Raw genomic sequence first — 26,206 nt, 5'->3', positions numbered from 1 at the left:
ATTTTAGGGCCAACCCTTAGGCCACACTGCCACTGCAGTTAGGCACTCAGGCTGTCAGACCCATGGTTTGTAATCTCGGATCAGATCGGTATCGATTGACGCCGATCCCAAGATTAGACCGATCCAACAAGGTTTAACTGAATCGTTTTTTGGATCATCCAACTCGATTGGATTAGCCGATCCGATCCAGTACATGCTAGTTTTTTGGGTTTTAAACCCATATTTATTCTTGATCCCGAATCTTTTAAGTTGTGATTCTTAGATTTAGGGTTTCAAATCCGTGGAAAAAAGGGGATCTTACCTTTTTGAACTAGGGAATTGATTAAGGAAATATTTTATTCCATTTAAATATTGATTTGCTTAAGCAGTTTAAGGATTTAGCCTCAAATCTGGGAGCGAAAATGGGGGATCTTACCGTTTTGGACTATGAATCTATTATGTGAAGATTTCATTTCCTAAAATGACGTTTAAATTTGCTTAAGGTTGTTAAGGATATAACTTCAAATTCTCTAACATTGATTCCATCCCACAAAACCTAGAGATTTTTAGATAATGGCGTAGAAGGTGAGATTGAGGAGGGGGAAAAGGTAAGCTCAACCTAAACAATAGGATTAGAGAAGTGATTACACTTTCAACAATAGGATTAGAGAAGTGATTACACTTTCTATTTTTATTTTCTCAATTTTTTAATTTTTTAATATTTATTTTACCGATACAATAATCGATCCCATAAGACCTGGATTTTGATCAGTTTTGATCGATTTAGAACGATTATGATCGATCCGTATCGGTATCGGATCGATTGACCAATCCCGATCCGATACCTGGATTACGAACCTTGGTCAGACCCTAATGGGCCCGAAGCCGATCTTATCTGAGCCAGAGCCCGGTACTGAACGGACATTTTGTAAAATATTGAGGTTATACTTGACATTAAAAAAAAAGGTTAGGTAACGCACGATTCGTTTGGGCCATTAATTTTGAAAAAGCGCTTTGCTGGCGCCTGGCGCCTGGCGCGTATGGTTTTGTTGGTCGTCAGACAAACCCTTTTCTCTCTCTCTCTCTCTGGTTAATTCCTCGTATTCCTTCGTAAAGAGTGGATTCAGTGGAGACTGGAGACTAGAGAGGGAGCTGGAGAGAAGAACCTCGAAAGCGGCAACCTAATTTCTCTAATTTTTTGTTAATTTGTTTTTCTCTACTTCTTATCAATTTTCTTTTCCTTCCGCCACTTCTGATCCCGAATCCCGATTCCTGGAATTAAAAAAAAAAAGCAATAAAGGGGAATTTGGATAGGAAATTTTTTTCCGTCTTTCTTCTTGTTCGTTATGTCTATGCGAAGGCGGACCTTGCTCAAGGTCATTGTTCTAGGAGACAGTGGGTACGTACGTTTGCTTCTATTTCGGTTTCGATCTCGATGGGTTTCCTTTGGATTCTTAGTTGCTTTCGCTGTTACTTACATCTTTTGGTGTCAATTTGATTTGCTTATTAAATTATTATGTATCACTTTTTCTTTATTTTTTGAATTCCAGGGTGGGAAAGACGTCTTTAATGAATCAGTATCCTTGAGCAACAATGGGATCTGCGAGACATGTCTCCGATTTCTTTTCTTCTTTTTTCGCTTCTATTCTTTACGAATTGCTCTTTTCCGCCATTTTACTCGGTGTGTTTGTTGTTATTATGTTTTTCATCAATATTTTGGTCGAATTTGAATTCCTATTTTCCTTGTAACTCTAGAGCAATTGTCATTTAAAAAAAAAAAAACTTTATGCGACAATTTTCCTTTTGATGCCACATTTTTTGTGATTTTTTGTTCGGTAATATGCAATTTTTTTTAAAAAAAAAAAATTCATTTACGTATACGTTCACATTATTATTTCATATTTATATTGGGATTATTGGATATTGAGGATTCAATGGGGGCATTGTATTTTTCATTTTATCAGCTGCCTGTGAGGTGTTTGTAAATTTAGTTATTGAGGTGGTGAGGAATAAAATTTACGATCTTAGTTATTCTAGTGTTTGATTATTCCTACATTTTAATCGGCTTTCACTTGCTTAGTCGATTGTTCTGGTCAAATTCTTGCGGTAGTAAGTGTGAATTTAGTTTCTATTGTCTGAATTCAGCTACTGGGGCCTTAACTACTTATTTAGATACGTACATAAGAAGTTCAGTCAACAGTATAAAGCTACAATTGGTGCTGATTTTGTCACAAAGGAGCTTCAGATCGATGACAGGCTTGTCACCCAACAAGTGGGTTCTTGTTACAAGAGCATTAAGCTGATTCATTTACTGATTTAAGACACCATTATTGCATCTTCTTTTGCTAAACCATCATTATAACATTTGAATTGATAGATTTGGGACACAGCAGGACAGGAAAGATTTCAAAGTCTTGGTGTTGCTTTTTACAGAGGCGCAGATTGCTGTGTTCTAGTTTATGATGTCAATGTTCTCAAATCGTTTGATACTCTTGACAATTGGCATGAGGAGTTTCTCAAACAGGTATTTGATGTATTTTCCTATTTGCTGCTGTTTTCATTTATTTCCCTGATGCGAGTCCTATATTGGCTTCTACACCTCTTCTCGCTTTGAGTGGAATATTTGGAATTTTTAGGTGGTTGTATCTTTTAGTTTTTTAAGTGATCTTTTAATTTGCAAGACAATGGGCATGGGCTTATCATACCATATCTTTTGCGAGAGATTAATGGCTCCTACCATATATGATTTTAATAAGGGTGTCTAAGACCATCATAACAAAAGTTTTAGTTTTCACACTTGGAAAACCAAATGTTGTGTCAGGCCAGTTGTGTTCTCACGAGAATTGCATGAGATATTGTCAGTGAATGTTAGTTGAGATATCTTGATCTAAGCCAAAAGGCTGAGAAAGGTAATGTTAGCTGAAATATTTGCTGATGCAAACTACTAGTAGTTTGATTCTGGGAGAACTTGGTGTACAAATGTACAATAGCATCATCCTTGGTGGCTTGTTAGATGTAGTTCATTTAAGTTGAAGATGCAATAAATAGACTACTTTATAGAGCTTTAATGAAGTTTATTTTGGAATTTCTAGGGAAAAAATTGCACAGATGTGCCTATGCCTCTCAGCAAGGTTTCCAGGATCAGGGTAGGACATTGGATTATTCGCCCTTTACAGATTGGCAATAGATTGCCTATTCTACTGATTGAATTAGATGATCTACTATGGATTAACCCAATCTTATCAGTGGCTGGATGATCCATTTCATATTTGCATGTGACTGGTCAGCTGTCCTGATCCTGATCAGTATCGGGCAATCCTTGAACCATCTCTTGGAATCATTGTAGATTTTTCTCTAGACAGAAAAAAGGATAAAACCACCGAGATGATAGGATCATGACCTCGTAGGGATGGAAGGAAATCCATACAGAAGGAGAGGGAAAAAAAGCAGCACTTCTGGCCAGCTTGTGAGCTGCCATGTTAATGTTTTTTGGGCCAGAACTGAAACCTGCAACATTTGAAACCTCTTCCAGGGGATCTCTTCCTCTAAAACAGAAACCTCTTTAGTGCCAGACATTACCTGACTAATAGATATGGTTAGAGTCAGCATCTGATTCACATAATATGAACTCTAGCTCAAACTGAGGACTAATTACGGACCATCTCTTAAAGCCAGTGCCTCAGCAAACAGCTGACAAAAAAAAAAAAGGCCGTACCCAGTGCACAAGGCTCCCGCGATTAGCAGGGTCTGAGGAGGGTCAAATGTACGCAGCCTAACCCTTATTTCCAGGACTTGAACCCATGACCAAGCGTTCAACAAGTGAGCACTTGACCAACGCGCTAAACACGACCTTCAAAAAAGATGCCTTCCCTGCTACAAAATAGACAATTGTCATCGCTAATAACCACTCTACATCCAGATATCGTCTTCTTTTTATTAAGGGTCCATTGGAGTTGATTTTAAACTAACCCGAAGGAGGTGTAGCCAAACTGATTCTTGTTTCATTTTAGCTTTCTGGGATATTTTAAGCACAGAAACTCATTCCAGTTGAACTCGAGTCTCTTAAGAGTATCTGCAGGATCAGGGACTGAGCTATTAAACAGTGCCTCATTCAAAGGGTTTTATTGGGTGCATAGTTCGAGAACTCGCGAAATCTCGCCGAGTTTCTCGGTATTTCGAAAAGCCGAGGCGAGACCATAGGCGATATTAAAAAGTCCAATATCTCGTCGAGATCTTGGTGAGATCTCGGCCAGACATCGGATCTCGGTTTCGGTCCACTTTTATACCCACCTAACAGTTAAAAAGCCCACCTAACTCGATTGAACTCGCCATATATCGGCGAGTTCTGTCCAAAACCCCCAAAATCCTCTCTTCTTCCCAACTAGAGTACATTCGCATCCGGAAGCATGAGTATAGATACTAGTAGTGAGCATCAGTCGTGGCATTCATCATAGTCTCATCATGACTATGATTATGGCTAGGAGAGCACCGGTTCTGAATATAGTGCCTATGGTCAGTTTGGCCAGTCAACACATGAGTTTGACAATCAAAGCACCGGATGTGGTTTTAGGCACATATTCCTAGTCCCATACATGCCTCAATATAACAGTAGCAGTGGATCTCACGCTTCATGGCAACCGTCTCACGCCTCATGGCAACAACTACACCCTAGGATAGGGGACTTGGCATATGCTAATGACAACACTTATATGAATGTTGTGGAGCACTATATGCAACAGTGCAGCAACATTATGTCATGGGAAGACTATGTGGCACTAGTGTGGACTGAATACGTGATTCAATCTCAGTTTATGTGATGATAGTTGTAACATTGTTAAACAATTTGATGTATCACTTTAACATTTCTAATGCTTATTAAGTTGTTTTACTATTAATTGAATGTTTTGCTAGCTTTCTATTACTAAATTATGCCATTTATGTGTAGAGTAGGGTATTTTAGTACGTCGTCGCCTACTAACTTAGGGTCTGATGTAAAAGTCTTATTTAGACTTTGTTTTTGCAAAATCTGATAATGCCATTGTGTTTAAATGGCCTACAATAGGCTGAATACCAAAATTTAGACCCAAAATAGGTCTAAAACCCACCGAGTTGAGGTTTCGAGTCGAAAAAAAAAAATGCACCAACTTGCCGAGATCTCTACTCGACTCGGTTTTTTGAGGGACCGAGATGGCACCGAGACCCGAGTTTTAGTACCTTGATTGGGTGAGAGATTTTAATGAAAGTAATAGACTTTCCCAGGTCTGGGCAAAGGGTTTTATTGGGTGAGAGATTTTAATGAAATAGGTTTTATTTTTATGTTTAATTCTAGTACTTATCCCAAATGGGCTTGACACTTGTTTTGGGGATGGTCTTCAGCTGGGGGGAAGTTAAAATTGCATTGCCTTGTAAGACAAAATCATAGGTGATGTGTAACCATGGCTGTGCTTCTTGCAGTTTTTTGTTTGTCCTTTCCCTTTGGATCTATTAACTCTTATAATTTTATGGATATGGTCCTTGGTTACTTGCAATGTATGAGGAAAAAAAGAAGTAAACTCAAACAGAATTCAACTTGCTCTTGTTGTCCAAAATTTGATCTTGCATCATCTATTACAGTTATGACCAATACTTCTGGTTGCCAGTCTTTTGGATCCCTGTGACGAGGGGCATATGTGTTGCAAATGGAGGGCATTGCAGTGCCAGATTCAATCTTGAGTGGAGCACTAGAGAAAGAAACTTTAGACTATCAATGTTATCTATATTTCTTTCCAAAACTTGTTATCTTTTTTACTGAGAGCATTGCCTCTAGTTTCATACTTCTGATCATAACATGATTTTAATTAATTATTGGCCTGTAATCATCCTTTTGTATGTTCTGGTTCCTTCATGCTATTATGAACACACTTCTCATTGCTATAAAGTACTTATTCTGATTCCACACCTGCTCTCTTGAGGCATATCAAGATTTGAAGGACCAACCAGTCCCGATCTGAATTGCCCGATCCAGGTCAGGATCAATTCAAACTGGTTCATTGTTAATTGGAGTATTGTGCAGTGGATCATCCAGTTGAATGACAAGATCAAATTGATCCGAAGTGTCCCAACTGATCCATCATAGACCAATCAGGATTGCCTGGTGTGAATCTGACACCTGATCCTGATCCACTGCTCCCTTGTGCCTATCAAGTTTTTAAAGATCATCTGATCTAGAGTTCATTGCTCATTGAATTGTTTAATCCATCTCTGATTTCATGATATTGATCTTTAACTACAATGCTCATTATCTTATTATATTTGGTATTCCAGGCTAGTCCAGCTGACCCCAAAACATTTCCATTTATATTACTTGGGAACAAGATTGACATAGATGGTGGGAATAGTCGAGTGGTAAGGATATTAAAGCTGGCCCTTAAAGTCTTATTGTTCCTTGTATCTGATTCTAAAATATTTGTTTACAGGTTTCAGAGAAGAAAGCAAGAGATTGGTGTGCTTCCAAGGGAAATATACCGTACTTTGAGACCTCAGCGAAGGAGGATATCAATGTTGATGCTGCATTCCTTTGTGTTGCCAAATCGGCATTAGCAAAAGAGCGTGAGCAAGACATGTAAGTGTACATTTTGTGGCATGTTCGCATCTCTTCCATGCTTGTTTAACTTAAATGCTACAATAGCCATATTTGCTAGTGGTTCACCTAGCAAAAAACAAAGAGTGAAATAAAGTTGGCAGCACAGTTGGCTCCTAAAAAGGGTCCTTGGTTAGTTACTGTATGGGTGTTAATGTTTCATCTCAAAAGTACTGACAAGCTGGCAAAGTGATGCCCTCATCTGATCATTTTTTATTTGGAAAGCTTAAAAATTCGGATGGCTGACACTACATATAGATAAGTCAAATTACACGGACACACTAAAATTAAATGAGGAAGACAATGAAAGCCTTCTCCAAGCACAATTATATGCACACATAATTAATCCATAATTATCAAATGCATTCAATTTTTAAGCTACTCAGCACTTATTGAAGAAAAATCACTGTAGTAAATGTATGCTAAGACAAAATCTTGCATTTAACATTTGTAGTATCTGTTAACTGCAGTTGTTTTTTGGACGAGTATTTTCCACATTCTCATCATGCTACACTTTTTGTTCACCACTGAAACATTCGTCCTTTATATGAAATTAAACTAATTAATGACATGAAAGTTTTCCAAACAGATGGAATATTCTGATGTGTTAATCAATGATCTTCAACTTTTCTAGTTCATAACTAAACCCATTTGGAAGTGATACCAGTGGATGAGATCTGGTTGAGTAGATCCACGGTGACTATATTGATGTTTTTCTTCTCAATTAGTAGCTGAGATGTCTGCTTGAGTTTCTCAGATGTGTACAACCAGTTGGATGCTGACTTTTTGTGTTCCAAAGGGAAATAATGTTTGAAGATATGTTTAGTCTCTAGTTGAAGAAATTATCTTTCACTTGCTGCATTCATTTCTTATTAAACTAGCTTTGAATAAGGGAGTACATGGATAAATCTCATCTCAACTAATCATATTCCTTCCAGTAGACTTTAATGCAGTATATAATATGTTCTTTTGTACATGCATACACAATTTGCGGACTGGGGAAGCTAACTCCATACCTGGTTGTCTGTTTTTAATGATCCACCTACAGTTTTAAGATCTTCCTGCAATCTACTATGAAAATTTTTACATTTGTTAGTTTGAACATATATCCTGGTGTGTTTGGTTGGAGGAATTGGGAATTAGAAATTTAGCATTGAGAATTGAAATTCCATTTTGTATCTGGATCATTGGATGCTTTTGTAGATACAGGACAGAGAACTGTCACACCAAACCACTGCTAGAAAACAATAATCATAATGATATTGATAGGAACATATATTTACATAATAAGATAAAGTATAATTATAACTAAATAGTTAGGCAATAAAATATATTTCGTTTTATAATACTATATTGAATTAATTATATTTGTTTAATACCAAAACATGCAACATGGATTAAATAATTTTTAGTAGTCTTATGCTTTTATCATCCATGGCATAAATACTATATGGTTACTTATGCTTATTATTTGTGAAAAGTCAATATCAGTATATTGGTATACCATTGCAATAAACTATTCTTTTCTTATGTTTCTTAGCTTTAGAATAAAAAAAAATTAGTAATAGACTAATAGTTTCGTAGTATTCATCCTCTTGGTTCCCAGAAGGGAGTTGCTTTTACGTTGGAGTTTCTAATCTGCTTCCTTTTCTTTATTTGTTTTGCTATGTTACAAGTTGGAAAATATTGGAAACTTCTTGTGTTTCTTACAGCGTGTCTACTTTTTTGGATTAAGTGCTTTTAAGGGAGAGAGAACGCTACTTGGTCACGTGGCCCCTGCGCATGTGTGGGGGAGTGGGGACCAATGGGAGTGCATGCCCAAGCATCCAATATGGGGGGCGGGGTGGTCATTTCGCCACCCATGTATCTGGGTGTAGGGGGTGCGACCAAACAGCTTTCTTTTTCTCTGCTTTTAATTAGTCTAGAAAGTTATCTTAGTTATAGTTACTAATTTTGGTTGAAAGAAATTAGGACCTGCCTTTGCTTAACCCTCCTATTATCTTACATATATGAGTTCCTCAATGTAATTGGGAGTGGCCCCGCTCAATGAAAAGCTCCAAGAGAGTCGTTTGAGGTGGTATAGTCATATTCAACGGAGGCCTAGGGATGCCCCAGTAAGGAGGAGTGATATGATTCTGATTGAAGGAGGAGCTAAAAGAGCTAGGGGCAGGCCTAAAATGACCATAGAAGAAGTTGTGAGGAAGGACATGCATAGTCTAGGTCTTGTACCAAGTATGACCTTGGATAGAGCCTATTGGAGGGCAAGGATCCATGTAGCAGACCCCATTTAGCTGAGATTCTCCTGACTCGTTGGGCTGTGCCTTTTTCCTCTTATTTTCTTCCTTGATCTTTCATGTTTCCATTTAATTTCTATCCTTCATGTGTCATTTTCCATTTTTCATTTCCCATCTCTCTTTTTTTTTCCACCGCAGTTTGCCCTACTTTGTTTTGTTTGGATCCATGTAGCCGACCCCATTAAGTTGGGATAAGGCTGAGTTTATTGTTGTTGTAATATAATTGAGTACATTTTCAGATTTTAAGTATAATTTCAGCAAGACTGACATGTATTGATAGTTTGATTCAATTGGTGGTCGTGCTTCATCCTTATTCAGTGCTAGGTCGGTGTAGTTTCTAGCATGTTCTTAGAGATGTGAATTCTTTGAGCCCTATTTGGCATTTGCTCTTTCTTCTGTATTTCCTGATTGGTGTTCTTCCCTCACTAATTCACTCCTACAGACGTAATAAATATGTCACCTGTAGTTTTGCTAAATTTTAATTGGGTTGCCCATACAGAGCAACTGCTAAGCACTCATCCTGAACCTGACCCTTGATGGGGAAATTTAAGCGTCCTGAACAGTGCATGGCATTCATTCTGGCACATAACTAAAATGCTCCCATTGTGATTCATCCGGGCTTTACATAAAAGGGTAGTATGTATAATTTCATGTATTTCCCTCCCTCTCTTGCATGCTTTTCAATCTCTCTCATCATGTGTGTGTATTCTCCATATGTAACCTTCTGGCTTTCATATGCAGTGGTCATTCACAGTTGGTTTAAATCTTTCATGTTCAGCAATCATTCACAGAGTTTTATCTCTGGAGACCTTCACTGGGTCTCATGGTTTTGAGTTTAAAGTTACATGTTTCATAGTTAAGTTTGAAGGTTGCATGCTCATGGTTCTTCTGTGACTAGTTCCCAGATTTAGTGTTTCAGTAGATGCCATTTTGCCCCTTTCATCACTGGAAAAGTTTTTGTGCGTGTGTGTGAGAGGGGGGGGGGGTATAAAGGTACATGGCATGAATAAAATGGCACTTACATGGGTGGTGTTTAGTGAGACCCTTAAATCCTTAATTAATTGTTTTGAAAAGTCAACTGTAACTGATAAACAGTCGATCCTCTATAGAATTGCGGGGGTGGGTTGGGCACCAAGGGTAATATCTGAGTTCTCAACCCAAATCCAACCCATCTATTATATGGTTCCAAAATGCCAACCTGGAAGCTGCTTTTTTAATTCTAAATCTTCATTATCCTCTTAGAATTTTCAAATTTTCTTCTTCTATCCAAAAACTACAAGTAGTGGGAGGAGAGAGTATGTTTTCCTTTGCACCCTATGAACCCTTTAAGAGCCTCGGGAGGAATCACTGCATACCACATGGTTGTTACTTTAGGTTTCTATTATCCAATGAGTCAGCAGATTCATGGTTGACCATTTCCAAATTTGTGCTGGTTAATGGTCAATTATTTATTATGTACATGAATCAAATTGGTTCTACCAACAATTAATTAGTGCACAAAGAGGTTTGAAGTCTTTGATTTCAGCAAGAGAATGAATAGTGGAAATAGTCACTATGGCCCCGGTTGGTTACCATTCAGCTGATTCCAGGTGGAATTGATTTTTCCTGATTTTTGGGATTAGGATTGGCATTTGGTAACAGTGTTCTGGTAATGTTTTTGGAACAGCAAAAATCAGAATCAGCGTTTGTTATGCACATGAGCCCATTTCCTAGTCAACACTCAGGAACTGTTGGATTGGAATCTTTGATCTCATTAGACAGTTTGGAACCCACTCAAAGGTTTTTGGTATTAGCTGTTTGGCACAGGTTGTGTCATGGAAGAACCCATCCAATATATGAAAGATCCAAACTTCAAAGCATCCAATATTTGGCATTTTGTGCTCTGCAAGTCAACCCTTTGGTTTGCATCCTTTTAAAAAAAAATCCATATATCCATTCTTAAGAAAATCAGAGGCCAGAGTCCATTATCTTATTAGACCTTCATGTAAGGAGGAGAAACTAGAAAGGAATAATGTAAATTTAGGGAGAACACCAGGAAGTGAAACAGAACAGACATCAGTGCTGGTTCGAATTTCAGAGACTCACAATAACAAAAACTGCAAAATGGAGAAGCAGATAGAGAACAACCCAACAACCTTCTCCGGAATCTCCATTTAGGTATCCTCACTTCCTTCGCAGGCCCCCATCTCTTAATTTGTGTTTCATTCTTCGTTTCAGGCATTAAATGTGGGTCTCTTCAAAACCCATCTCGGGTCCAGGTCGAGCAGAGCCTCCATTAACGAGGTTCCTAAGAAGCATTATTGGGAGTCTAAGGTCAGGACTGGGTAGTTGCAGACTAGGTGACGTTCGTGACTGGTTCCTAGGTTTTTTTTGTCTCTACAGCAGACATGTCTTGAGTACATGTTCTTAATTACTCTAATGGCTTCAGCCGCACAGACAAACAATTCCATAAATTTAAATTTATCAGACTATTGGCAAAATTAATCCTTTTTTTTCCTCGTCTATGAAGAATGCATGAGCCATCTCAATGGATTCTTGGCCATCAAACGTCAAGGTTCATTTCTCAAGTTTTCATCTCTTTTACGTTTCCAGATTGGATTGTGGTTCCTATTTTTGTGTTTTGGCATTTTAACTGCCCAGAAGTCAACCTGTTAGGACACATTTCTTTATTACACTTTCTCAGAAAGAACAGACCCGTTTTAGCTTTTTTTGGCTTTCTGCCTTGATGAGCTGTGAGATGAATGAGCTGATGTTTAATGTGCAGATACTTCCAGACCATACCTGAGGCTGTTTCAGAAAATGAGCAAAGAGGAGGATGTGCATGCTGAGAAAGGACTAACTCATTTCCAACCTCCTAGTGCGTGGTTCATTTTCTTGCCCCTGTGTTTTTTTTGTTTTTGCTTTGTTGTGATCGAGCCCTTTTTTTTTTGTACCTACCTTATACACAATTGTCAATCGAGACCTGGATAGTGGTTCAGCTACTGTTGTTGTAAAAATGTCATCTGTTTTGACGAAGGCAAATTTGAGGAACTGAAATGGATGAAACCCATTTTGAATTGTTTCACAAAGTACTAGATACTGCAGTGATTGCTAGGTATAGTGATATTAAACTACCAACTAATGAATATTTGATGCAAGGTTCACCATGTTCAGAAGTTTCGTGAAATTATCAGAATTTCCCAGCAGGGTGTATGTTTTACTTTTTGATGAAAATTACTTCCCTTGCATTTACTCCTGGTGTCATCATTTTAACGCGGGGATTAGGTAAACCACCATATGCATCCATTTGAGAAAAGGACTGCTATGGCAATTACTGAGATTTCCTTTGGATTGATAATCAAATCTAGATTTTGTTTCCACCAAGAACGTTATTACTGGCTGTTAGAATCATGCTAAGTTAAGCATCGAGTAATTTTTTTTTGGGAAGCAGTTTGCCACACTCCCATGTGTCTATCTCTCCTCCTTAAAATAACGGAGCAGAGGTGTCTTTTCACATGGGGAGGAGAGAGATAGACTCATGGGAGTGCTGACGTAGGCCACACTCCCGGACGGAGAACTTTTTCCCTTTTTTATTTTTTTATTTTTTATTATTATATCAGAAGTATTGAGTAATTTGATTTACTGCCAATGTCTACTTAGGTTTCCTTTTATATTACTTGCACATGTATTCACACAAAGGACTAATCATCAGATGGAGAAGATGATTGGGAATTATTGTAGATCTCAAACATCCTGACTGACGAACAAGCTTTTAAAACAAGGAATCGGTAACCAAGAAACCTTAGAATCAGCTCAGAGATCTTGTAGGCACAAAAATCGTATCAGGTGCTTACCAAAAAAAGAAAAAAAAAAACCATCCTATCAGGTTAGGAATGAGGGCCAAATGAACCCCAGTTTTGCTTGGGCTCCTCTTTCTCAGTTTTTGGGAAAAATTTTCACCCAATAGAGCAAGCGGATTTAGGTTCTGGTGTGGCGGTGGCTGCCAGTGTAGTAGGGAGGATTTTAATTCCCCCCACCCCTCAATCGATTGTTATACATCCTTATTTCTCCTCCCCACTCCCCTTCCTTTTGGCCGTCCTCTCCTCTTGGACTTGGGATGCTACCTTGGCAGCCCTAGTGGGAATAATTATCATCTCCAATTCCTCTAATAGGGGGAGTGGACCTCACCTTTGGCAGTGTTTTCGGGCAGGGGGTATGGTGATCATTTTCACCCCTATGTGAGGAATTGGAGGGGGCAGCGAATTGGAGGAGACAACGATTCACCCTATTGAGTTTGGGCTATCACCCTTAGTGACCTATGGGCACTGGATAGGATTTGTTAAAAAAAAAGGGGTTTACATTAAGGTTGTGTTTCATATTTATTCTCAAAATAGATTCTAGATATAGAAGGCACACCGAAACCCAAATTTTTTTTCTCTCTCTAGGATGCATTTCAGACTTAAAATCTATTTTGAGTATGTATAATTTCGTCATTGTCATCAAGAGAAGAGAGTCCAGAGACACCGCACAGCTACAATTACTTTTTATTTTTGGGAAAAAGAACACTAACCAGTCGCGTGATTCCTGCACCCAGACATTAGATCACGTGAATGTACCATTCAACCCACAATGAAATTAAAAATTCGATTCCAACAGATCCCCCTATGCTTGCTCTCATTGGCCCCCGCATTGGTGGAGGCCCACACGATTAGACACTGATCTCTTGTCCTTCATTATATTTTTTTGAATCCTTTTTTTAAAAAACTGTCATTGCAAAAATGGAAAAAAATCTTTGGGGAGAGGAGTGGGGGGGAGCACGCCCCTGCGCCCAAACATTGAAGGGGCAAAATGACCACCCCGTCCCAAAATGCTATATTGAGGCCATTGTTGATGCTTCTGCGTGCTCCCATTAGCCCCCATGTGTGTGCAAGGCCACGCTATACATGAAACACTTTTTCCAAAAATTAGAAAGGAAATCCTTGAGGGAAGAAATAGCATAACAGGATCTACCAGCAGGACGTGCAGCAAATTAAGGCTGTGTCTGTTGAGTAGAAATCGATGGAAAACAAAAGAAAATCTTATAAAGCAAAGGAAAGGAAAGGAAAGAAAATAATAGAATATTCAAAAAAATACTTACTGTTTGGTTTCCAATAATTAGCATAAAAATCTGAAAAATAAAAATCATCAGCTATCCAACTAGTATCCTTTCTCAGCTATAGTGAATAGGAAACGCCCAAAAAACAAAGAGGAAACGCCCAAACCCCCATCTTTTATCCTACGCACTCCTCCCATGCTCCCATAGTCCCATGTCCACGGATCTGGCTCTTGTCCAGCCGTGAGCACAACATGATAGCTACCGCAGAGGATCCAAATCCGAATTCAAGACACACATAACAGTCTTCAACCCTCTTTTTTCTCTGCTATGATTAAAAAGTCAATTAATTATTTGTTCTAACATGTAGATTCATGACCAGTTACTGCTGAACTTACATGCGAATTAAGTTCCATTTAAGTATTCATGGCATTTTTATAGAATTGCATCACAAGGGATCGTTGAAACCTTTTTATCCAATCCAGCCAAGCTTGGTAGGTGGGTCTTTTTCTTGCCATATGGTAGCTTGGTTGGTCGCTGCGTAATATTCTATTTTCATTATATGTACGATGCATGGGGACTCGTCTCCTATCCAGCATCCTGCCCGGGCTGTATGTGCACCGTCGGACACAGTGAGGCATGAAAAGACCGCCTCACCCTACTCGGGCAAGGCATTTAGGCAGGGGTGAGGCGGTCTTTTCATGCCTCACCAAGTCCCCTGTACATGCAGTCCGGGCAGGGTGCTGGACAGAATCCTTTTCTCGATGCATGCACATGCAGCAACTGACTTTTAAATTTTTTTTTTGATTTATTCTCTACTCTGTACTCCAGTTTCAACTAACAGCATCTTCTGTACTGGCGTGCTTCAGTTCACACGGCTGGAACCTCCAAGCCTCCAAGCCCAGCTACTGTTTACGTGAGATTCTTGATACCCTCTTCTGATTTTGGCAGATTTCTGAGATCCATTTCAGATTTCCATGGGTATTCTGTTAATACCACACAATAAGTTTGAATTGCTACACCCACTTCATGGGTTTCCAGAAAAACGAAATCTTGTATGCGCTTCAAAAAGTCAACGCCAGTTCAGCTTCGGTACCAAGAGGTCTCATCGGATATGGTGGAGAAATGGTTGTGTTAGGTCCCGAGGTCATGCCATCTTCGAGCTTGTTCCGGAAACCCAAAAAGAGAATCTTGAGTTCGAGCTTCCCATGTATGACCCATCAAAGGATCTGGTTCTGGACCTTGCAGTTGTTGGGGGAGGTCCCGCAGGACTTTCTGTTGCCCAACAGGTCTCTGAGGTAGGCCTCTCTGTTTGTTTAATTGACCCATTTCCAAAATTGATCTGGCCAAACAATTATGGTGTCTGGGTCGATGAGTTTGAAGCCATGGACCTGCTTGATTGCCTCGACACCACCTGGTCTGGTGCTGCTGTGTTCATCGATGACCAGACTCATAAATATCTGGATAGACCTTACGGTAGAGTTAATAGAAAGCTGCTGAAATCGAAAATGATGCAGAAGTGCATATCAAATGGTGTTAAGTTTCATCAAGCCAAGGTTATTAAGGTTATTCATGAGGAATCCAAGTCTCTTTTGTTTTGCAATGATGGTGTCACAGTCCACGCATCTATAGTTCTTGATGCCACTGGATTCTCGAGGTGCCTTGTTCAATATGATAAGCCGTATAATCCTGGGTTCCAAGTGGGTTATGGGATCTTAGCAGAGGTGGAAGAGCACCCCTTTGATTTGGATAAGATAGTTTTGTTAGATTGCAGAGATTCACATTTAACCAACAAGAAAGAATTGAGAGAGAATAATAGTAGGATTCCCACATTTCTGTTTGCAATGCCCTTCTCATCCAATCGGATTTTTCTAGAAGAGTTTTCTACAGTTGCTCGACCTGGAGTACCAATGGAAGAGATACAGGAAAGGATGGTGGCTAGGTTGAGAGGGTTAGGTATAAAAGTGAAAAGCATTGAAGAAGATGAGAGATGTGCTATTCCAATGGGTGGTACCCTTCCTATGCTCCCTCAGAGGGTTGTAGGAATAGGTGGAACTGCTGGTATGGTGCACCCATCAACTGGTTATTTGTTGGCAAGAACTCTTGCAGCTGCTCCAATAGTTGCAGACTCTATAGTTCAGTACCTTAGCTCTGAGAGAAAGCTTTCAGGAGATGAACTGTCTGCGGAAATTTGGAAAGATTTATGGCCCATAGAGAGGAGGAGGCAGAGGGAATTCTTCTGCCTCGGTATGGAGGTTTTGCTTAAGCTTGATTTACAAGGCACAAGGAGTTTCTTTGATGCATTTTTTAATGTAGAGCCACATTACTGGCATGGATTCTTGTCATCTCGATTGTTTCTTCCTGAGCTTATATGTTTTGGGCTTTCTCTGTTCTGTCATTCCTCCAATACTACTAGGATAGAGATGATGACTAAGGGCACAGTTCCTTTTGTAAACATGATTGGCAACTTAGTACAGGATAGAGACTAGAATGGAAGATTTCCATTTGGCATCTAATGTTTTCTTTCTGCAACAATGTCAATGTAACTACTCTCAGTTTTAATAAAATGTTCTTATTTGATTCTTGTCAATGTAACTACTCAACTTTGGATCCCCTCCCTACACATTGGAGACCAAGGACTAACAAACCTTACAATTGGCACATTGTAGGATCTTCGACACCTTTGTCAACCAAGTTTATGTTCAGATCCGCCTCAAGGCCTTGTCGCAAGAGGAACCATGGACTCTGTTCTGCTCTAATTTTGTTAAGAACATTTAATTGCCTTAACATATATGGTAATTGATTGATAGGAGAGATAAAAAATTCTAAACTATTGTCATTGATGGCCTTGCATCACAATACTCCCTTCTTGTGTTAGTTACTCTGCCACAGGGTAGTACCATCAGAATCAATGTATGTATTTTCACAGGCATGACTGATGCTTGTAGAGGTCAGATCAAGTGTACCCCTAGCATCATGCTCTGGTTCTATTCACCGTTAAGAATAGTGCATCATTATGTAGCCTTGGTCCGAGTTGAGAACAGGAAGAAATCAGCTTGTGATTGGCTTCATCATTTATGGATGAGAAGATTTAATTTCCATTTATCCATTTATGGCTGAATTTTTTTTTCTGTTTTTATAATTAGGTGTTATTTTATTTGGAATGTAAGGAACAAGGTGTTAGAAAATCAACGCTCAAAAATGGGATTTGCAGGGAGAAAACAAAGATAGAAGAGAAGACAAATACACAACACCAAGGATTTACGTGGTTCACTCCCAATAAGGTAGGCTACATCCACAGCTAGCGATATAACTATTTTTCACTATTTCCCTGAAGCAAGTTACAAACCCTCAAATCTCCTTTTGCCTTCTCAACAAGATGAGAACACTTCATATAGAAACCTTAACCTAGAAAAATACAGAAATGCCTCTAAAAGCCCAAAAGACCTACCTGGTCTGGTTCGGACTAGAACAAAACATATGTCTAAATACATATCGATTTGCTGAATGGATTTTAGTAATGAAATTTTTTTTAAATAGGTCAAAATGAAAATGAAATGTGATACCAAAAAGGCCCTTAATAATTGTTGTTGTTGTTTTTTACCCCTTTCTTGACTAAACTAAATGGAACCATTTGGCCCAAACAGATAATTAGACTTTTGGACCAGTTAAACTAATCCCTATTGGATTCTCTTTCGCCTCTGCTTCTGGATCACTTATTAAACTAATCCCTATTCTTATCGGAAAAAAAAAATAATCCCTATTAGATTCTCTTTAGTATCTTCTTCTAGACAACACCGGATTTTTATCTACTCCATTACTTATACGTTCCATTTTATTCCATTACATTCTTAGATGATTGACATGTGTATCTGACTGATCCAACCGTCAGAAAACCAAATTAAAATTTGATTTTTTCTTTCCCTCTCATTCTCTCTCCCCTTTCCCAAAAACCTTTTGTTTATAAAGAAAGTCTCCGTGCTGCAGTTTACTAACATAACAAAGCAACCATTACAAGATTGAAAAGTTAAAAAATAGGAAATACTCCAATTCTACGATCTCTCTTCCAATCTTGCTATTACGATCTACTTTGAAAATAGAAACTCATAATATAGAAAGTTAGAAACCTAATATTCTTCGCACCAAATCTTTTTTTAAGAAGAGAGCAGGGTGCGCTGCAGTTTACTAAAATAACAAAGCAACCATTACAAGATTGGAAAGTTAAAAAATAGGAAATACTCCAATCCTAAGATCTCTCTTCCAATCTTGCTATTACGTAAAATTGAAAGTCTACCTTGAAAATGGAAACTCATAATATAGAAACTTAATATTCTTAGCACCAAATCTTTTTGAAAGAAGAGAGCGGGGTAAGATTAAAGGGAGTATTCTCTCTCTCCATCAAAACTTTGCTTTGAGTATTCGTTCTCTCCTGCTCTGTTCACCAAAATATTCGAAATGTTCTATTCCTCCTGTAACCGTTCATTGCAGCAGAACGATTAAGCACAGCCCATACTAGGAATATTTCGTGTCCCATTCGACCAGAATTCTACGTACTCTGTAGTAAATGGATCGTGGAAACACGTTCTAACGAAAACAGGAGGAAATAAAGAAGACACTATAAAGCTGTTCAAGGAAGCAGTGGAAAGAGTGGAAGCAGAAGCCAGACGTGTCTACTGGGAAGAAGATTTACGAAGTAGCGAGGAATTTGCACAAATAATGATAGAACAGGGCTGCTTTATACTACAGGTAATTCTGTGCTCTCTGGTTGGTCCCGAATTATTGGGTTATCCACCAGATGATCCAACTTTTGGGGAGAACAGATGTGACGAAGAGCAAATTAGATGCTGGGTGACCTGCACGTTCGTTATAACAAAGCAATTGCCCGTGGTCGTCCTCAAGGTATTGATGAAGCAGCGCTTCTTCAAGAATATATTGAAATCTGGGAAATATGAACGACCCCCCGATAATGACTTGGCCAGGATAGCTTTAAATGATTTCCTGGTAGAACCAATATTGTTAGAGGATGATGACCGAGTAATGAAGAATGAAGGAAACTCTTACTCCTCCTCTATGAGGAAACTTCTCGATTTCTTCAACCAGAGGAGCCAGCCACTGGCATCAAGAACCGAACCGAACCGAACATTCCACTCCATGCTCTTTGGTTGTTACTGACTGGACCAGGCTCCCGTGCTACCAACCATATTAGTGAAGAAGAAGAAGGCATTGGTCACTACTTATATAGAATGACCTTCCGCAGAGTATGCAGTGCTATGGAGCTGCAAGATGCGGGAATCACTTTCAATAGTTGAGGGATTTGGCATGAAACAGATAAAATTCAAGAAAACGATGTTTGGGGGTTATCTTTACCTCTCCTCCATCTACATGGAACCTAACACAATGATATTGTTCCATAATCTGATCCAGTATGAAGAAGACGTTGGGTTGGACAAAAACGAGCGTGACGTTTCTGCATATATAAGCTTTATGAAAGAGCTCGTCCGTAGTGTTGCGGATGTCAAAGTCCTTGTCACACATGGTATCATCGACAATGATCCTGAATATGAAGAACAATTGGTGGATGATTTATCAAAGTTGCAGCCATTGGAGGTGGGAATCAGCCACAATCTTGTTGCCATTTGGCGTCAGGTTTGTAGGTATGCGAAGCAAAGCATCTGGAAAAAGCAAAGCAAATGGAAAAGGATCGAATATCACGTTTTGATAAGTTTATTTCTTTCCTTTGTGAAGTGCTTCTTCGGTGCCATTAGCTATATATATCCTCGCAATTGATAGAGAGTGGTTTAACAATGACAAAGCAAAGGAAGGAACAGGAAATCCTATTTGCAATGTTTCATTTGTTTTTGTTTGATTTTTTGTCCTTTTTTTTTTTTTTGTTTTCTACAATATTTCCCTTATATGATTCACTTGGCAAAGTTGGATGGATTGCACCTAGACTGGGTTTGTTGAAACTTCTCTGAAGTTTGATGTCCTTAGTCCTCACTTATAGACTTTCATGGAGCCTAGAAAGAGTGATATATCATAAATGCCCTTTCTCTTATTTTCATATTCTAAAAGGGTTTTTTTTTTTTCATTGGGTCGAAACTGCACTCAGGTCGTGTAGAGAACCCTCTCCCCCATTAACCATTATGAAATAGATATCAATTACTTAGAATCCAAACGCAAGTCATATACCATTCCATGATACATTTGAGTTCGAAAAACCCTAACACAAAGCCAGGTGGAAGGCATTTTTAAATCCAAGTGTCCAACGAACGCTAAATTAGTAAATAGTTGTGTTTTGTTTCTTTTTGTATGTATCCCGATGAACAATCACTGGGTTTCTCAATAAAATTTAGTGCTCACATTCAATTTTTTTGGTAGAAAGAAGGCTATTCATTCATGCGTGCCCATCACCAAGCAAAGGAAATCAAGATACATAAAACAGATAGAGAGCATGATAAACACAAGGTATGGATATATGATATCCTAAACCAAGGAGCGAAAATTGATAATTACTTACCTTCCACCATTGATACCTAATGCCATTAGGTGGTCACACTCATTAAGAAACTGAAAAGGGGAAAGAGAAAATGAAGAAAACAAAAAAGCTTGGAATACACTCAGGTCATCTTATGTTCTTTGCTTTAATTACTTCGCCAATGTTTAGTCCTTGTCTTTGTTCTGATACCAGGAATCCCTTTACCTTTACAGTGCAGTTGTTGGGGCTGGGGGAGGGTTTGGAAAGGAAGTTAGTGCCATGGCAGACTGAAAATTAACCAATGAAGATTCGTTAAAAACAAAATTTCTATTTCTTTTTGGCTTTCCATAGACAGGCAATTTGGGGCACAAGTTGATCATCTAAAATAAAATACTGACTTAGTTGTTTCTTACTCCTCAACCACAAGCAGGATTAGGGCTGCAATAGGGTCCGGATTGGGCCAGGATTTTTAAAATCCCAACTCAACCTTGAGTCCCCTTAGTTGGGCCCAGGCCCGACCCGACTCTGACTCAGGACCTAGAAAATCCAACTCTGACTCACCCTCAGGGTCGGGTCGGGTTGATCCTGATTGGTCCTGATCATGGAGTGGGGAAAGCGAGAGATGAATGGACTAGACTGAGTTGGATTGAATCGGGGAGATTATCAAATTTACATAAAATAAAACTATAATAAAATATATTATCACTTATTATCTTCATATATAATACTTTATATATCTTTAGTGGATATTAGAAATACTATTTTACTTCATAAAGCAAATATAAGATATAGGTTTCAAGGGCCATGGGGATAAAAAAAGAATTAGCACCAACGTGCCATAGCTCCATCCCATGATTATATACCCCCCTCCTTAGTGGGGATATCTTAAGAATGCTGATGGGGCCATGCCCTCTCCCCCTGGGTGTTCGCCCCTGGATCTACAGATCAGAAGCCACCATCTGCAAAAGGAAGACTTACTGAACATATAATAACTAGTGTATTACCCAGAATATTGATTGTTGTCCCACTGGGGGTTCGCCCCTGGTTCTCTGTGTGTGTGTGTGTTTTTAGTGCTATTCTGATATAGGACCTCAACAATACCATCTCTTCAATGTCATTTGCTGGTGTATCATTATTTCATATATTTCTTTCAACAATAAATACAGGTTCCGACATCCTGATAGTAGTAGTATACAATTCTCATTCTGCTCCAGAAAGAGCCAAAGAAGAATCTGCTCTGATTAAGACAAACCAACTAGTTAAACTACTTAAACCAATAACCAAGAACAACGGATTTTACCTTTAGGATTCAAATAAATGTCGCATGCTACAAGAATTTTAAACTGCAAATCAGATAGGATTCCCATCTCCAATCTATTCTACACCCAACTGATCAGAAATGTTTGCCATCGAACCTAGTTAAAAGTCTTTTTTCAATTAGTTGATGCAACTGGCAATTTTACTAAAATTAAAGTTAATTGGTGTAGGGACGAAATTGTTTACAGTGGGATACAACATTTAGCTCTTAATGCTATTTGGGATCGATGTACTCACTCTCACTCTAACCTTTCTATAAATATCTGCCTTTAAGTAATAAAATGTTTTTATTTTCATCAAAAAAACAAAAAAGATGCGAAAGAGAATCTATCGGAAAATTATCCTCTACAATTCCTTAAAGTTCGACAATGCGGCAATGCTAGATGGAGATGTCAACATGTGGCAGCGCGGACACATGGCAATGATTGGATGTCCAAACTGTCATGTATCGACATCTTCACCTAGCACTACCGCACTGCCAAACATTAGGAATTGACGAGGATAATAATCCGAATCTCTATAGGAATTAGTTTTAAGTGGTTCAAAAGTCTAATTAATGAGATCGGTCCCATGCTAGCACTGGTCATGAGTCTCACAAAATTTTCTCAACTAAAACCCTTAATCTTCTTTAATTTGTAAATTCGTGTATCATATGTGTAGTTGAACATTTTATTAAAAAAATGTATTTTTTTGTTGTATAGATTAATATAACGGATAAAAAATACTTATAAATCCGAATAATACTTGCGCCCCCAATATTTTTTTACTTTAGAATTAGTTAATGTAATTATTAAAAAAAAATGGAAACTTATAAAAAAAAAAAACAAAAAAACAAAACCTCGCCCTTAGCCTTAACCCTTTCCCATTCCTCTCATCTTGTGTTTCTTCGAACCCTAGCCGACGCCCGACGGTGATACCCCTGCCCCATGCTCAACGCCATCTCCGTCTCCGTTCACGGTGGCGGCCACCGGGTGGCCAGGGGGTGATGCAGGTCCAAACCTTCGCCCTTCACGGCTTCACCCCTACCTTAGCTGCTGCGGCTGCCGCCCCTTCTTCTTCTCTGCCGAGACTCTCCACCCTCCACTCTCCATTCTCTATTCTTCTTCTCTGTTGCGGTTTAACGGCGGCCGGCGACTCTCCATTCTACCTGCACTCTGTTCCCTCTTCTTTTCCGTCGATTTCAGTACAGTTTTGAAGAACCTCTGTTTCATCAACTCCTTGACGACTACAAGGGGATTTGCTTCTGGACAGAAAACATAGACGTGACCCAGCGTCTGATCTGTTCCTTGTTCCATATCTGGCCAAAAAATGGATCATCTTAATGATAATCCAATTGCTTTGGACCACCGAAGGAGCATAAGGTTACTTGCTCTTTCATTACTTGCACGAATTCATCCTCACTACGAGGAGCATCTGCAACTCCCTGGCCAGCGTGAACGGCGAACCTCGTTTCTCCTCCCTCAACTCCTCAAGCTCTCATAGTTACACGTTAAAAATCTCTTTCTATCCACTATTTCCTTTTCTGTTTCTTCTCGTTTTTCCTGATTCTTCCTACTTCACAATTTCAAAATGCTTGGGGGTTATTAATTCTTCTTGTTTCTCACAGAATAGCTTTCGATTTAATCTGTTTCTCAAGGAGTTGATGAAACCGTACTGAAATCGAGGAAATGGAAGTGGCCCAATGACTTGGCCAGGATGGAGAACCAATATTGCTAGTTGACTGTGAACCGAGGAAACTTCTCGGCTTTTTCACACAGAGAGCCGCTGACTTCAAAGAATCCACCACTCCTCTCCATGGTCTTTGGTTGGTGCTGACTGGATCAGGTTCCCATGGTATCAACCATATCGAGAAGGATGAGGTTGATCATTTATATATCATATTGTCTAAAGTACATGGTGCTATGGAGTTACAAGTAGTGGGAATCACTTTCAAGAATTATGAGGGGTTTGAAATAAAATTCAAGAAAACTATGTTTGGGGGTATCTTTAGACCATGACAGTACGGATTTGTTCCAGATTGTGGATGTTTACCACCTCTGATGACTCCAACTCCAGGATCAGTATCGATGATCCATTGTGTAACAAGGATTTTGACATCGTCAAGACCACGGATGAGCTCTTTCATTAAGCTTATTTATGCAGAAACCTCACACCCATTTATGCTCAAATCAATAGAAGCTCCATATATGTCGAGTATGAAGCTTCTGTTGATTTGGGCATTAATGAATGTGAGGTTTCTATATATATAAGTTTAACGTAAGAGCTCATCCATGGTCTTGACGATGTCAAAGTACTTGTCACGTAAGGTATCATTGATATTTGGAGTTGGAGTCATCGGAGGTAGGAACAGCCACAATCTGGAACAAATCCATAGTGTCATGGTCCATGTAGATGTAGGGAGGTGAAGATACCTCCAAATATAGTTTTCTTGAACTTTATTCTTTCCAAACCTCTCATAACTCTTGAAAGAGATTTCTGTTGCTTGCAGCTCTATAGCATCACGTGCTGTGGACAAGGTGGTATAGAAGCGATCAACCTCATTTTTCTTGATATGATTGGTACTATGGGAACTTGATCCAGTCAGCACCAACTAAAGAGCATGAAGAGGAATGGTGTGTTCTTGATGCCAACGGCTCTTCTGGTTGAAAAAGCCAAGAAGTTTCCTCATTGAATTTTCTTGGTTCATCGAGTCAACTAGCAACATTGGTTCTACCAAGAAGTCATATAAAGCCTTCTTGACCAAGTCATTGGGCCGCTTTAATTTCCCCGATTACCAACTGAATTATTGGAGTTAAGAGTCATCGGAGGTGGAAAACAGCTGCAACCTTGTTGCTATTTGACGTGAGATTCGTATCTGTGTGAAGCCAAGCATCCGGAAAAAGACAGAATATCTTGTTGTCATCAGTGTTATTTTAGTTTCCTGATCATTCTGATTCTATTATTCAATGGGTGTCTATGATTTGGCATATTTGGAAATCAAGGAATGCTTTTGTTTTCAGGCATACTAACCTTCTCTTCATGATACTATTCAGGCTTTCTATCATAGTGTTCAAGAGGGGAGGTTGGGTTTTTGTAGGGAGAAGGCTATGTCTTTCTCAAACCCTGTTGCCTTGAATTTGAGTCTTCCTTGCAATATTTGTAAACATTATAAAGTCTATTATGATGGTGCTTGGAATTTTTCTTTTTTTTTAGGTGGTAGAGGAGTGATGATTCGCAATCATAAGGGTTCTTTTGTTGCTGCCAAATGTAAGCATGGATCCAGTGATTCAACTATAGCGATGAAGGCTGAAGCGATCAGGGATGTGCTTCTGTTAACTCGAAGTATTGGGATAGATGGGTTATCTGTGTTTACAGATTTTAAACCTTTGGTAGCTTATTTGAATAGCTCTTCGGCTACTCTAGATTGGGCAACGACTGTGATTACTGAGGACATTCTGCGTTTGAAATTGTATTTTTCTTCTGTTATTTTTCTATACGTTACTTGGTTGTTAAACAAAGAAGTTCATGTTCCAACTAGAGGTGCTTCTTTGTTATCTTTGTCTTCTATTTGGTGGGTTAATCCTCCTAGTTTTGTTGTAAACCCTTCTCTTTCTTAGGAGAAAGAACCTCCCTTCTTTGTTTCAATAATTTGTTTGGGCCGAAAGGCCTTTTGATAACTAGCAACAACAAAAAAAAAAGAAAGGCCTTTTGATGGATCCAAAAAAAAAAAAAAGTGTTATTTTTGACTTGATGCAGGCCTTTTTCAGTGTCATTAGCTATATTCACCCTCGCAGCAACTGATAGAGAAGCAAAGGGACGATGGATGGGAATCCCATCTGCTATGTTTCAGTCTTTTTGTATGATTATTTGTCGTTTCCTGTAATGAACTTCCTGTGCTTGTTGCTGCGTATAAAATGGCTAATATGTATATATATTGGATTATCTTTAACCAAGACAATGGTTTTCAGCAAACATGTGGTAGGGGCTTTAACTAATACAACCCAAATTAGGACAGCTTGACCATTTTACCATATGGCGTGGTCTGGTTTTCAGGGTCAGGCCCATGAAGCGGTGTAGCAGACATGGTGCACCCTTATTCTGGTTACGTGAGGCACAACAATTAGATAAATCTTAAAACATTGAATGGGAAAAGGATACGATGTAGGGGTCATTTTTTCTCACCCTTTATTTTTTTTCAGGTGCATTTGATATAAATGTTCTATTGATCACAATTTCTCCCAGGTAAGGATCGAACATCGAACCTGCCTACACATTCTTGCAGAATTACAATGCCTTATATTTTAACAGAGCAGGGAATCACCATACCAGGTGATGATTTCCAATCAGAATGCCCTTCTATAACTGCCATATTGCAATTCAGATAGGGCTCAAAATTTTTGGAATAATGGACCCAAGGCCTCCTGCTTATATGTCAAATTTAAGACCAATTTTAGTTTTTCAAGTACAACAAC

At 38.9% G+C, this 26,206-nt stretch overlaps 2 protein-coding genes and 1 long non-coding RNA gene across 3 annotated transcripts; 2 read left to right on the top strand and 1 right to left on the bottom strand.

The window, feature by feature from the left end:
• The first annotated feature begins 1,040 nt into the window (after positions 1-1,040).
• LOC122669339 (ras-related protein Rab7) lies at positions 1,041-11,959 on the top strand. Its single transcript, XM_043866087.1, has 7 exons — positions 1,041-1,378; positions 1,530-1,556; positions 2,152-2,251; positions 2,357-2,503; positions 6,283-6,363; positions 6,435-6,580; positions 11,657-11,959. The coding sequence occupies exons 1-7, from the start codon at positions 1,326-1,328 to the stop codon at positions 11,718-11,720; spliced, it is 618 nt and encodes a 205-aa protein (XP_043722022.1). The 5' UTR covers positions 1,041-1,325; the 3' UTR covers positions 11,721-11,959.
• LOC122669343 lies at positions 2,043-24,527 on the bottom strand. Its single transcript, XR_006333997.1, has 4 exons — positions 24,458-24,527; positions 21,999-22,004; positions 18,630-18,633; positions 2,043-2,054 (listed from the first exon to the last, which is right to left on the bottom strand). It is a non-coding gene; the product is annotated as an uncharacterized LOC122669343 (long non-coding RNA).
• Positions 14,871-16,496, top strand: LOC122669338 (lycopene beta cyclase, chloroplastic/chromoplastic-like). Its single transcript, XM_043866086.1, has one exon. It carries the CDS (start codon positions 14,941-14,943, stop codon positions 16,450-16,452), a length of 1,512 nt encoding a protein of 503 aa, XP_043722021.1. The 5' UTR covers positions 14,871-14,940; the 3' UTR covers positions 16,453-16,496.
• Positions 24,528-26,206: the final 1,679 nt, after the last annotated feature.

The sequence above is a fragment of the Telopea speciosissima genome, chromosome 7 (assembly GCF_018873765.1).
Source record: "Telopea speciosissima isolate NSW1024214 ecotype Mountain lineage chromosome 7, Tspe_v1, whole genome shotgun sequence".
Taxonomy (NCBI): Eukaryota; Viridiplantae; Streptophyta; class Magnoliopsida; order Proteales; family Proteaceae; genus Telopea; species Telopea speciosissima.
The sequence above is the reverse complement of the archived record's forward strand: the minus strand, read 5'-3'. Positions and strand labels throughout refer to the sequence as shown.

Bases quoted from the DNA above. Each gene is read 5' to 3' on its own strand.
- LOC122669339 (XM_043866087.1), top strand. From the start codon at position 1,326: ATGTCTATGCGAAGGCGGACCTTGCTCAAGGTCATTGTTCTAGGAGAC. The intron at 2,504-6,282 runs GTATTTGATGTA...TTGGTATTCCAG, and splicing joins ATGAGGAGTTTCTCAAACAG to GCTAGTCCAGCTGACCCCAA. The intron at 6,581-11,656 runs GTAAGTGTACAT...TTTAATGTGCAG, and splicing joins AAAGAGCGTGAGCAAGACAT to ATACTTCCAGACCATACCTG.
- LOC122669338 (XM_043866086.1), top strand. From the start codon at position 14,941: ATGGGTATTCTGTTAATACCACACAATAAGTTTGAATTGCTACACCCA.